Source organism: Anser cygnoides, chromosome 7, assembly GCF_040182565.1.
Source record: "Anser cygnoides isolate HZ-2024a breed goose chromosome 7, Taihu_goose_T2T_genome, whole genome shotgun sequence".
NCBI classification, from domain to species: domain Eukaryota; kingdom Metazoa; phylum Chordata; class Aves; order Anseriformes; family Anatidae; genus Anser; species Anser cygnoides.
This window is the reverse complement of record NC_089879.1, coordinates 13,095,413-13,109,622: the sequence shown is the minus strand read 5'-3', so window position 1 is coordinate 13,109,622 and position 14,210 is coordinate 13,095,413. Positions and strand designations below refer to the sequence as shown.

The 14,210-nt window shown below is 50.7% G+C and overlaps 1 protein-coding gene across 5 annotated transcripts in view; it reads right to left on the bottom strand.

Moving 5' to 3' along the window:
- The window catches only part of SH3PXD2A (SH3 and PX domains 2A), a 253,306-nt gene that overhangs the window by 119,026 nt on the left and 120,070 nt on the right, over positions 1-14,210 (bottom strand). The window contains exon 1 of one of the 5 annotated variants that reach the window (XM_048060346.2): positions 9,294-9,310. The exons of the other annotated variants lie outside the window; for them this stretch is intronic. Coding sequence (XP_047916303.2) covers positions 9,294-9,295 — 2 coding nt within the window. The 5' untranslated portion in view covers positions 9,296-9,310. Of the gene's footprint in view, positions 1-9,293; positions 9,311-14,210 lie in introns of those variants that run through there. 5 annotated transcript variants of the gene reach the window in all.

Below are 14,210 nucleotides of genomic sequence, written 5' to 3'. Positions count from 1 at the left end.
AAGCCACCCAAAAGGGCTGCCGGTGATGTATTCAGCTCAACATGCTTGATGGTGCCACGGCAAAAGTGGCAATGCATGAAAATGCGAACCTATATGAATATATCCAGCAGGCAGAACCAGCGATGGAGAAGCATGTGCGTATGTCCATGTGTTTCATGTTTGTAAAATAGGCATTTCCAAAGCGTAGCCTTGATGGCATTACCCCATCACCAGTAATACTGTGGAAAGTCTGAAGGAGAGGGCCCAGACTCGCTGTGCTGCCCATCAGCCACAGGCATCCTCCGCGGGAGCTGGGCTGAGAGCTGAAGCACAGAGTTAGCCATGCACGAAGACGAAGCAGCTCAGAAAAAACAGTAATGTCACTCTGAACCCCTTTCCTCCACCTCACCCCAGTGCCTGTGTGGCCCCATCCGGCGAGGCTCCCGCTGAGCTGCCCGCACCGAGCCCCTGCCCACCGATGGCAACAGCAGGCACGGGGCAGCTCGCACCTCTGTTAAATGGCCTGCTTCCTGCTAATTAAATCCTGAAGGCTAATGAGCTCCAAAAGTCTAATTCCAGGCTTATTTTCCCTATGTCACTTTTGATATAATGGGGGCAAAGCAGCCCACTTATCTTTTTAAGTATCTGGCAATTTAATTTCTTGCTTCTCTGCTGATCTCTAACTAGGCATAACCCTTTTGATGTCTCGCCTCGTGTTTTGAAAGGATGTGGCAATCATGACAGTTTAGAAATGTGCATACAATTATTAATGCTAATACAATTAACAGTGAAAGACTCACACTTGGATCACAAACCCAGCCCTTTTCCAACCCCAGCCCTCCTCACAGGCTTCCAAGCAAATAGGTCAGATAGCAGCACAGAACCCCAGATAAAGAAAACTGATGTTTATACAGAAAAACAGACTAAGAGAATTCTTCAGAAAGGACTGAGGGTTGGATTTCTTGTAGGGTAACTTGAGGCAAAGTTGGCCCGGGGATGAAGGATCAAACTCCTTGAAAGGAAAAAGCCAACCTCCAGGGACCAGCACCTTAAGCAGACGGCCGTTATTGCAAAGGAAAGGGGTTTGTCAGCACTCTGTAAATACCACTGGCACAAAAAAAGCACAGTTTCCCAGAAGAGAGGGAAAAGCCCACTTGGCCAAACCCAGAAATAATTAGGCCAGGCACATCCAGTCAAAGCTGGCACTGCAACAAGGAGAGCCCGTGCCACCAGCGGCGGAGGAGCTGGGAATGCTCAGCACTTCTGGGAACAAACCAGTGGACACAGATGTGATGGATTCAAGTAACTGGACTGAGACTGGTGCCTCTCCTCAGAAGCTTCAAAGAAATTTCTCTTTCCAGGCCCAGGAGACCAAAGGCAGCTGGCTCAAACCAGAGCCCGGTCAGCCCACAGCACCTCAGGCTGGGTCAGCGCTTCCATCGCCGGAGGCTGTTCCCAGCATCTTTCCCCTCCCAGGTCCCGAGGTGCAGGCATGGGAAGGAGGCACCTTGCCCAGGACACACGGCCCCAGCTCCTGCCCTACGAGGAGCCACGAGGGGCACATGCAGCTGCTGCCCGAGGGGCATCAGTGGGATCTGCTCTGGAGCTGCTGAGCGGTGGGAGGCTGCAGGAAGGGCACAGACCCCAAGCTCCCAACAGCAGCTGGATGTGGCTCTAAAACCGCATGAGCTGTTCTTCAGGTTTTCAGTTCCTAACTGCAAATGTATTTTCCTCTTACAGCTTTTTTACCAGCAGTTCAACCTCTGTGGCTTGTGAATTGCCCAGCTCTGGGCTGGTCAGATGGCCTCATGCAATTGCAGAACCTCCAAAGTCTCTTGATTCAATCAGGTTAAAGAGGTCCCAGGCCCCACTCCCCTTCCCCTGGGAGCTCCCATTCTTTCATTTTCTTCAGTGCTTAAATCTTTATTCTGTAACTCTTCCGCTCTTGCACCGAGCCTTTCATTTCACCCGCAGACAAAGAGCAATTTTCCTTCAGAGCAGCATTTGGAGGGCTTTGATTGGAAATTTGTCCTTGTTCCATCATTTTTCAAGGGCTTGGCAGTTCCAATCTATTCCCCACTCTGGGTTAAAGAGAGCGACTTGGACAGCTGTTCATCTTACTCCAAGGCAAGGAGCAAGGTCTGGCAGGGAACAGCTCAGCCTGGCTAGGAACTGATCAGCTGCTGGCTGCCCGATTTCTGTAGGGACTTTATGGGGTCTGCAAACACCACGGTGCTGAGGGTGGGTGGGTGGATGGATGGTAATCATACAGGAGAAGTGGGTGCAGTCCCTGCCTCCTAGGGAAGAGCTGTGCCTGGGAAGCTCTGGAGAGAAATGCCTTCTCTGAGATTTGCTAAGGAGCATTGGTGTGAATGAGCAGCAGCACAAGAGAGCCCCAGCAGATGTGGCGGGGGTTACATCCTTCCTGGGTCAAACAAGCAGGCCAAAACCCGGATTAATAATACTGTGTCAGGCTGCACAGGCAATGCACTGGCAGTACTATCTGGATGACAGCAAACATCCAGATTAGGTGCTGACAACTCCCCTAACAGGATCGCGCATGAAATCTGGATGTAGGAAGAGCTGTCGCTCTGTTTTCACAGCCAAAACCACAAGTGAGCCAGTGACACCTTCCACCCTGAAACTCAGCTGAGTGCCACAGCACAGCCAGTGCTGGGGACGAGAAAGGCTTCCTCTTCCAAGTCAGGTCTCTAGCTTAGTGGACCTGGAGCAAGGAGAGCCTGGTGTTCAGCACAGCTTCCCAGGCCTTGGGGAGGCTGATTCGGTCCAGCACTGACTACTAAAGAGACAATTAGATAACCTTCAATCTCTTCCACATGCTTACAAGTGTCTGACCCAGGTGTGGTTCTGGAGTCATTAGCGTTAACGTCCAAGACTGCAAGCCTGCTCCTTTCCTGCTGCCTCATCAACTCTGAGATGCAAAGTTAGGAAATACAAAAAATAAAAATAAAACAAAATAAGACAAATGGAAAAAGATAGGGCTGTAACACCTAATAGGAAGCCAGGTGGAAAGGCTATTTTATATCTGTTCACAGCAACATGCCACGGCTTTCCCACTGCTGCCTAGAGGAATTCCTGCTCCCTGAGACAGGGAGCTGAGAACAAGCCAGCTCCCCCAGACGAGCATGGCGAGGGGGTGAGGCTGGGCACAACGCCACCGTGCCCAGCATCTGCACAGCCCAAAGGCATGATTTCCAGCTCAGCGTGTGCCTCCTGCTGCAGCAGTGCTGTAAGGCACCATCTCCCCACACCGTGGCAGCAGCTGCCTGCAGAGCCCCCAGAGCCGGGCCATCGCAGCCCTGCGTGGAGCTGTTTGCCCAGCCTGCGACGAGCTGTGCAGCCGGCACGGCTTTGCGAAAGGGTACCAGGGCTCTGCAAGAGTCACCGAGTGCAACCCTCAAAAATCACGAGTTTGTATGTCTCGTTTCTGAGGTGGTTTTTTTTTTTTTTTGGCCAGACTGATGTGCAGATCACCTGTGAAATTCTCGCTCTGTGACTCATTTCTAACTAGAAAGTCAGACATAAGGGTGGTGAAGTACGGCTGCGGTAGCAAGCCTGTACACATTTACAGTACACCTATACGTGCACGAAGGAGACCAAAACACTATTCCCTGCAACAAGTACCTTTTGACACGGACTTTCAGATAAGCTTTGTAGGAAAATCAGCCACAAATCTCTGCTCTGGGGACGGAGCTTTTCGTGGCCAGGCAGCGGACATGCCTGCTCACTTCCCTGGCGGCCCTCCCGCGCCGTGAGGTGCTTGAGAGGTCCCTGTCCCGGCCTTCTGGGAAGGGAGGACGCGGGCAGGTGAAGCCCGGCAGGTCCCGCTGGGAGCTCGGCCTGCTGCCCCAGCCACTGCTAGCGCACAGCGGGATGTTGGAGCGGGACGGCCTCTCCAGGGGGAAGCTCGTTGTAAAACCAGACTTCGTCATTTTAAACGTCATGCTGGAGTCCTCCTCTGATGCTGTTCCTGGAGGACACCTCGGGCTGGGAAGCTGTGCCCTGGGGCGGCCCTATATGGGATCTGCTGCGAGATCTGCTCCTTGGCCTCTGGTCTTTGGAGGAGGGTGGGTTCCTGCCCATGAAACCACCACGAGCCAGGCTCAGAGCAGGGGCATCTCCAAAACTACGGAGCACAGCAGAGCCTCTCACCCGCTGCTGGCTCTGCCAAAGCCTAGCCGGTGCCTGGTGGATGGTGCCCAAGCCCAGGCCGGAGGCGCAGCCGATCACCTCAGCGTATGCAGCCTGACGTGCTGCCCTGCGCCCAGGCCATGGCTCGGCTTTCCCAGCCCAATGCGTGCAACCCTGGGGCCTGCTCCATGGGAAAGGCAGCCAGGTGCTAACTTGCCTCTCTCCTCTCATGTGGCTTGGACGGTGTTTCCCTCAGCGCTGCCAGCCCATGGGCTGGATGCTCAGGTGTCTGCAGGCACAGCTGGCAGGGGGACAGGTCCGGCTCAAGCCACGCTCGGTGAGGCCCCTGCACCGGGGCAGGCTGCGGGGTGAGCAGGGCAGGAAAAGCGGGATCGGCTCCTCTCCGGCTGCCCCCATCAGGGCTGTTTTGTTGTGATAAGAACCAGCCCCAACGCTCAGCTCCAGTGCAGGAAGTTCGTTCCCATCGCCTCATTTCCCACCTTCCTCCCCTCTCCCTGCAGGTTGGGGAGGTCACAGCCTGGGACACGCACAGGAAGGAGGCACCGAGGAGCTCGCTGCCCCGGCCACTTTCTTGCTAGCAGCCCCCAATGCCTGTGGCTGGACCCAGCAGCGCAGCTTCTGCAGAGAGGAAAACCAAAGAGCTTGTTTGGTTTGCTTTGCGAGCACCACTCTGCAGCAGGCTGTGGGAGAACAAACCAACCAACCCCATCGTAAATCCTGTATCTGTTCTTGTTCCCTACCCTTCCTCCTGAGAGGCTGTCTCCTCTGCTGTGCGGGGCACCCCAGACAGCTGATGCAACTCCCAGCACGAGGACTGGGAGCCCCAGCACTACCTGCACTCAACACTGAACGTGCTGGCAAAACCAGCTCCTCTCCGCTCTGCTCCACAGAGGGACAGGCACAGGGAAGCTGTTGGGTTACTCCAACAAAAAGCCCTCTCTGTGCCACTTCTCCGCCTAGTACCCTGCTCCCAGACGTGTCAAGACATAAGTACCGTGCCCTAAAACTTGTTTTCAAGTTATCAGCTCCAGTGGCCAAATGTGCTGCAATCCCAAGGCCTGAGCCCATCTTAGATAACTCACAGCCCATCAGATAACTCAGATAGCTGACAGCCCATCTCAGATAATTCATCGTCAGTCTCTCTGCCTTTGGTCACTATTATTGTTTCCCCTACAAAAGAAGAAAAAGAAGGGTCACCCATGGGTTTGGGAGCAGCTGCAGACAGAAGTGAAGTAGCATCATGGCTTTTGGTGGGACCAACGCACCGAGGAGTCACCAGGCTGAGCAAGGGGAGGGAGAAGGTTTCTGAGCTGCAATGTCAGCACTTTGCTGTTCCTGTGAGCTCTGTACAGGCAGGTTCAAACTGTTGCTGTGGGTCAAAGCAGCTACAACAACAACCAAAGCGCAGCGGCAGAAAACAGGACGCATGCCACGGTGTGGCGCAAAGTTGAGTAATAAACCGGCCCCACCTCATACCTCCAAAAAACCTCAGGACAAGTGTATCCCCAGGGTAACTCAGCTGACATCAGCAGCGTTACTGCATGTGGTGCCTGCCCTGTAACGTTATACAACACCTAAGAAGCTGCTCACTGTGCCAAACATCGCCCAGACACCCTTGGAGCAAGAGCCAAGAGCTTGTTGCAGGATCGTCCCCTGGTGAGGCAGGTCACAGCCTGCCCGTTACAGCAGCCCTAGGTCAGCCCTCGCAGCATGGCATGGGAAGAATTTTCGGTGCACACTGGGTTTGGCAGGCCATTTGCCAGCAGGACTAGCATGCCAGAATTATTATTTTCCTATTATTTCCTGTTATTATTTCCTCTATTCAACCAGGCAGGGCAAAGCGAACCTGTTGGTATCATGCAAGCTGCAGTCCGTCTCGACCCGAGCAGCTGTGCTACCCGTTGTTTACATTTGTTCTTCCCCTGTCTCTGGTTGACCCAAGAGATGTCAGTAACCTCAAGGTTGAAGAGAGAAGAGCACCGCAGAAGGGATTTCTTCTGTAAATGACCTTGCACCAAATGCATTCATGTTTTAGAGGCTGTAGGAAAAACCCCCATCCAGAGAAAACCCGGTCAAAAGGTGCAGTCAGCCCAACGGATGCCCTCTTTCCTTCCCCTGCTTCTTTCAGGTGCCAAAACACTGCCGTGTCATTCAGTGTCCCCATGCTCCTGAGGATCAGGGTGTGAAAATTTAACGCTTCCACATCCAAGCGAGTCGCAATATGCACTGTCAGTCCTTCCTCCCACGTACAACACCCAGCATTGGGTACCCAGCAAGACGATTTCTCTACCACAGCAACAGCAGTTATCTGAGGTTTGACTCCTATCTTAACAGAGCGAGTGGTAACCCACATTTTAATCCTAAGCCTGAAGCAATGGGGAAGGAAGAGAAAAGCACCCATTTTTACAGCCACAAGCACACCAACTCTGATTGCAAATGCATATTTTCTTCCCTTCTTTCTTTTTTTAGCTGTTTTCCCACTGGTGCAATGTTTGAGCTGATACAGAGAGCCTATCTGAATTCTAGTCTCGATAAAAAACAAGCTCCCTCTTAGCAGTTACAGAAGTGTGCAGCAAACTAAGAAATACATACCGATCAGCACAGACTTTGCAGTGTTAGATGCAGCTCTCCGGAGGCAAAGGACCGCCAGATTCCCAGTGCTTCTGGTGCTTGCCTCCCTCCCTCCCAGTCCCATCTCCATCTGCTGCCTCCTTCCTTCCCCCGTGCCTCTGTGAAGCCTCCACCATTTGAGCATGTCCCCCAGCAGGGAGCAGTTACCGACGATGTATGTTATACCAGCCCTAATGGCCAACCCCACAGGGTCCTCTACGTCCGCTGCAGAAACACAAAACTGTGCGTTTCTGCCCTAAAGCTCCCAATCTGAGCAGCCAGACATGGCAGGGGAGAGGGAGCAGAGTGCCCGGACAGCAAGTGCAATGGCGAGTCCGTGTTCTCGCCGGGGTGAGAGGGGTTGGTGGGGAAAGTGAAGCGACCGTGCTAGGAGACACTGGAGGAAAAGGACGTCTGGCCAAGCAAAGGAAAGCCAAGGGATGAACTGCAGGAAGTTCTCTGAAGGTCTCAAGGTCTTGGCCTGGCTGCTTTTCCAGCTGTTAGCGCTGGCTAGAGCCTGCCCGGGACTCTCTGCAGTTTCTTTCCTCAGGCCGGCTGGGACAGAAGAGAGCAAGGACACGGAGCAGCAGGTCTGTGGCACTCTGCCAGCCGCACGCACGCTCCCTGCACGCTGCCAGGGCTACGAATGAGAAGAGAGGGAGACGAGGCCTGGGCTGGGCACCGCTCTCACACAGCCACCCCTCAAACGGGAGTCCCGCACGTGCCTGTTTCTGCCTCGGCTCCCAGCAGCTGGAGTCAGGCTGGCTCAGTCGGGCTGGCTCATGTTTGATCTCCGAGATCAAAGAGGAGCCGGAGGCTTGGAGGGGCAGGGAGGATCCTTTTTGCCATTTGTCTGAAAGAGCAGCGGAGCCTTGGCTCTTGGCTGGAGCCCGTAGGTGTTCCCTCCCTCGCGGCAACGCGGGGGACTTCTGCCCCGCTATACATCCCGTGACTCCTTAACGGATTCCTGAATCCCACGGGCATCGGAGCAGATCTTGCCACAGCAGCAGCGCAGAGGAAATAGAGCCCATGCAAAATCCATCCCTTTTTACTAGAGTTTCAGAAAGGGGAGGCTTGCTGCCAGAATCCCGGACTGAATCCAAGAAGTTGCAACTCTTGGCCTCTCAATTCCACCCCTGCGACCTCAGATCAAGTGGCATTTAAAAGCCAACAGAACAGGGCTGAAGCCACCAGCCCTGAAAAGATGAACCGAGAAACTTATCTCCAAATGCTGGCAATGGCTGCCTCAGCTCTAATGATCCCCTCGGAGGCTCTTCTGCATCTCAGCTAAGCACAGTAATACTGCGTTACATTTATTCAGACCATATGTAATACACACAAGAGCCCATAAAAGCTTAAACAGCACAATAAACATTTGGAAAAGCACAGTGACCAGATTTACGGGGCTTGGACACCTGCCAGCATGACCCACCAGAATCAGATCCTTAAGTTTTCTGTAAGCACAAGACGTACACACAACGCACACATGCACACATGAATGTGTTGTTATCCCTGAAAGAAAGATAAACAGCCCCCAAAGCCCATCCCCAGCACTGGAATATGACAGCCTTCCACTGTTTCTGATTGGAATTGGTTTAAATCGAGGCCATGAAAAAGGTCTTGGCAAGGAGGAATTAATGTAGCATGACAAAACTTCATCCCAAAGCACACAGTAAAACTGAGAAAGAGGGAAAGACAAAAAGATTTAGACACTTAATTTCCATTAAAGGGAAGATGAGCCCTGCTGCAGAAAGAGAGCTGTGCTTTGCCAAACTCCAAGACACTTCCTTGCTAATTTTCCTCCAGCAGGATGATGTGATACCTCCTGTGCCACCTACCAGGCTGGAGGAGGGGGGGCGATGGCTCGACAGAAGGGAAGAGGTGTGAAGAGATGATAGATCCCAGCAAGAGCAAACCAGGAACTTTTTGTCCCAAGAATCTCCCCAGACCTTGAACATTCGTTTGTACAAAACATTTCGGGCTAGCGGGAGAGCAATGCACTGGTGGGACATAAAAGCTTCCCTAACTCTCAAGGTGAAGAACTGTTTGAAAGAATTTCAGTTTCCTTATTTCCTGAGCATTTTGTGACTCCTTTTTTTTTTTTTTCCTCTTCTATGTTTAATAACATTTATGGCTAAACCCAGCCTTTTGCACACCTACAGTCCCTTCCAGCTCACAAAGACATTACACACGCAGGAGTCGGTACAAAGGCGAGCATCCAGTGCTGAAGACAGAAGCCAGGAGTCCTGGCTCCGGTGTTTTGCGCTGTAAAACACATCCAGGGCAGAACCTCATCTCCAGCCTTACAGCAAAAGGGAAGAGATAAAAGAAGAGCACAAGATGCTGCTATTGAGAAACCTGACTCATTTGTTATGATAAAGGAGAGCATTAAGGATTAGTTGGCAATACATGGAAGGAGTTGCCCACCTCCCACGCGTAACTTCCCAGAAAATGGTTTTACAAGTTGAAGACGAGCTGCTACATAAAGTCATACAAAAGCAAGAGCGAAGCGTGACGACAGATTTACTTACATGAGGCTCAGGACGCGAAGATGCCCGTGCTGTTGAAGAACCGGCTCAGAAGCACTGCTGTGCCGTGCTTGCTGAAGCACACAACGAGGCTGTTTGTGTTTATCTGCCGCGCGGGGAGGTGGGCTGCGCGGCGCAGCCGAGAACAAAGGCTACATGCAAGGGCACATTCCCTCACCCACTGGCACGGGCACGCTCAGGGACGGCTTTGCGTAGGACAAGGTCCATCGTCTGCACCAGCGGAGAACAGAGCTGGGGGCTCTGGTCAAGCCGCTGCACGGTATGAACTGCTGCAAAGACCACACACTCGGTGACCGCAAAATCTAGTGAGGAGCCATAGAGCAGCAAAGGGTCCTGCGGGAGGAAAAGATGCGTTGAAGTGAGGGCCAGGACTGCGTGGGTAATGTAGCACACGCCAATGGAAAGCCGTAGTAGCTCCCTGAGGGGGAGGTCAGGCAGTTTAAGATCTAGCCGAGGCAGATGTGCTCTTGCTAGCTCACCAGTCGACAGCCATCACAAGAATTACGGCTGGGAAACACAGGACAGAGGGACAGGCAGGGACAGAACAACACCAGCAGGAAGGGCAATGCACGTTCGACACGTCCCTCTTCCACCTGCTTGGGACAAAGACTCAGACCAGGAGTCCAGACTCCCGACTGCTCGAATGGCCACAGCGAAACCTCCTGCTGCAAACAGCCCCATGGCTGGGAAATGCCTGCGGCATCGCCAACACACCGAGCAGACGCAGCACTAAGGGACACGGGGCAAACGGTGGAGGGGGCAGCCAACACGGTGAGCAGAGGGCAACAGGAGGCACCTAGGACTGACTCTGGACAAGGATCTGCAGATGGAATAATCTGCCCCAAAGGCAGGAATTTGGGACCAAGGAGCACAGCTTTCTGTCTGGGTAACACCTGATGTCCTCACAGCAAGCACAGAAGCTCCTCGGGAGCCACAGGGAGCTGGGTCTGCAGCACCGAACGCACTGACCCGCAGCCGGGAGCTGCAGCTCATGGCATCCTGACTGCTGGTCCCCTTGTAACCTAGGGCAAACTACTTCAACGTCTCTTCAGCCCATTTTCCTCAAATAGAGCCTTTTCACAAAATTCAGGAGGAAGTTGGCCCACTCGTACAGAGCTTAGGAGCTGTGTATCAACCAGCCGGCGTGCTGGCGGTGCGAGCAAAGGCGAGGAACAGCAACTATGCTGACAGTCACAGTGCCAAACTGAAAGTCAGACCTCCTGGCTCCTGTTCCAGCCTTGGTGACCTTTACAAACCAATTCAGTGCTTTTGCTTCCCCAGTTCTAAAATAAAACCAGTGTTTTACAGTCTGACTGAGAGAGCTGGTTTGTGTTTGGGCTGTACCTCGAGGTCAATGTGAGTAGCTCTAGTAGAGCAGGGCAGTGCAGCAGTAATGTTGTTGTTACTACTGCACGGTTCACAAGATGCTTTCTTTTCAGTATTACTCTTAGGAGAAATCTCTGGGAAGGTTTTGGTTTGACTAAAATAAGAAAAAAGATACATTATAGGCAGCCAGGGACAAAAATAATCCCATTCCCATGGGTTTTGTGCTATTTAAAGGGACACGATACCTATTTTTAAAAAGACACCATCTCTCCCCAGTTTCAGAAGACAAACAACTGACATCTATCAGAACACAGAAATTTGGAAAAAACAGACATAATAAAATTTTCCAAAAGCTTTAGGTGTGCCTGAAGTGAGCCAAAGTATGGGAGCAGGAGTTGGAAGCAAATCCTGTGCGACAGAGCACAGCGATGGCTCCGGCAGAGCACGAGCAGTGAGTAGTTTTTCTAACTGTTTTTTAGAGAAGGATCTTGGTTTCGAGCCATGGGGTTGAAGGGTGAGCACAGCAGCACAGTGCTGGCTGCACAGGGACAGGATTTTGTCTCAAATCCCGATTTCTGTTTACTGTCCTGGCTATGGTCAGGTGGGAAGAAAACTGATGCCATGTATTCGGCGTGAATTGCAGTTCCACACAACAGACTGAGTTCTCCTCTATGAAGTGGTGGGACAGAGGCCACAGAGCTAAGGAGATCTGTGTTTCACAATGAACAGCAACTTGAGGCACCAAGGAACCAGCAGCTGGTGGGAATTTGCCCCAGACAGCACACGATAAAGCGGGAAGGTCTTCCTCCTGCAGCCCCACCGCGTCCTCCACGGCTGTCTGCTGGGATGCAGAGATGCAAGGATGGGGCGAGAGTGAGTGCTGGGGTCAAAGGACGTGAGCAGAGAGGGCAGGGACTGCAGGAGGAGCAGGAGAAAGCAGCTGGGAGTACAGAGAGACCAGGGCGGGCGCCAGTGAGAGGTGCTCACACGCAGCATCCTCAGAGGGAGATGCTGAGCAAGTGATCCACTGCTGCCTCATTTATTCTGAAGACCTAAATGAAAGGCTTAGGGACAACTGCAGACAGGACAAAGCCGAACACAGAGGAGTAAGCTTGCTTTTGTTTGTCTATAATATTAATAGGCGCATTATGTAATTTCCTTGGCTTACTGATGCAGCAACTCTGGTTACAAGATGGGATGGGATTTCCTTGAGGTCATTCCCCCAAACTGTGTGAGTTGTTATTTTCCTGGCTCACCCACAAACAGAGCGGTTTGCTCTTCTGAAACACGAATGTCCGACTGTTGAAAGCATTTGCCAATCAAAACATTGTGGCCTTACCCCGTTTTAATAATCTGAGGCATCAATCTCCCCCTTAGTATTTGTTTGATGTGTTCTGCACCCTGCTGAAATATCCCCTCCAGACCTCCCTGAGCTCATGCTCTGATTGAAGAGAGATGCCCTGCATCGGGCCTGCAGCTTTCTCTCTGAAACTTTTAACAGGGGACGGTGGTAAAATGTATTTATTTTCATGTATTGAGGAAAGACCACATATTCCAGCCTCTTTTTTTTTTCCATCACTCAGAGATGGGCCCGAGGCCAAAACGGTGCTGCTAAGCTTGTTTTCTATTTAAAACCTTCATTTTTATTAATAACCCTTTACAGCCTACACACCAGCACTGCGGGAGTTGCATTTCCGTGTTATGTCATCGTGAACCGTTATGTATTTAATTCCTGTACCCACAAACCCATATGGACATCATTAAACACGCACCGTACAGTATTAAAACTGTGTTCCATAAAGTGTGATTTAAAAAAAAAAAAAGACCTATGAAGTGCAGATTTTTTTTTTCCTAAGGTCATGGGAAAATGAAGAAGTAGGGGAGAGAGAAAAGGTTCAGTGGTGCTGCGGGTTAGCTCATAGCAGTCCATGCCTGCAGACCGAAAATCCAGCCCGCCTTATCCGCCGTGGATGATTAATTACCCAGTAACTTCAGGCCAGATATGACGAATTTCTGTTTGGCAGACCGCAGAGACAACTTCTGCAAAAATTACAGGTTACAAACCGGTGTGGGACCTTGATGATTTTATTTCCCCCAAATTAGGTCTCCATCACTTCTCCCGAAAGAAGCTGCCTGCAGTGGGATGAAAGCGCAAGTCTCCCCGCATTGCTGGGGGCAGTTACCGGAGCCACTAGCGCAGATGAGGTAGACCCACGTCCTGACTGCGATGCACGGCTGGCACAGGGTTTACCCCCGGTTTCTGGTATGACCCCAGGCTGGCTTGGTGTGGCTGTAGTCTATGTTAGCAGTAAATTCAGCATTCAGGCGGCTTCTGCAAATCAGCAAGGACACACTTACCCTCAGCCTCAGGATCTTTTCTGTGTCCAGGACACTCCTTTCTTTCCTCTACTATATATTATACGGGTTTGGGTATGAAAAGATATGGTAGAGAGAAAGTGATGGAAGAAATACATTGGGCAGCAAATACAACCAGCATATAGAGAACCAGAAATGAGTATAAAAATTCTGACAGAAGCAGGGCAGAATGCATTGAGAGGGAAGAAAACAATATCCAAGGGATATAAGGAGAATGAAAAACAAAAAACAAAAACAGGGATAGTTAAAAACAGCACAAAAAAAAGATATGTCAGTATGAGACAGAGAAGCTGATGCAGTCAGGGATGGTAAGAAAGCAAAAAGAAAACAAGAAGTAAGAACAGAGTACAATTTTTTAAAAGTCTGGTAAAATAAGACTTAACTATTTATGTAAAATAGGAGAGAATAAATCATTTGCCTACGACACAAACTAGACACCTTAGGACTAAAGTCCTTTATACCAGATAGAGAACTGCCAAGCCCTATAGACATGAGTGGGCAGCCCAGGGATTTTTCCCCATGCCAGTAAGCGAATACTGGTGGCTGAGACTGGGATAAGTGTGTGTGTGTATATATGTAAATATATAAAACATATAATATATAAAAATATATGTATATATATATATATATATATATATGTAAAAGAGATAAGCATACATAAAGTGAAGATTATTCTGGTTTCCTTTCATCTAAAAACCTCTAGAAACTCTTTCACCCAGCAGGGGCTGCTTCATCTTTCCTTCTGCAGCCTCTAAAGCACAGACCTGCCTGACTGCTGAATTCCCCCTGAACATGGAGCAAGCACAGGCTGAAGCAAATGAACCACAGTGAAAATAGCACCCAATGGCATCTAGCAGCGAACACTGCCACAGAAAGGTACTCTGCAGAGCTTTCTTACGGGAAAAGGTCACAAAGAGACTGTATTGGTGCTCCCTTGATTTTACAGCTACACAATTAAAAGGTCCTTTCAAAGATACAGACACAAATACATACCTAATTGCTTTCAAGACCTTTTTGGTTTTCTTTATGAAATATTAGTAAAAACAGATTCTTAGAAAAAGAGCATTTATTGTGCACACAAATTGTCTGCTACACAAAACCTACAAATGTTTGGGACAGTTGAGCTTCTTTGCTGTTTTTTCTGCGTTTTGGCGCTTCCAAGAATAGGTGTTACCTACCCTCATCCCTTGGAAAGTG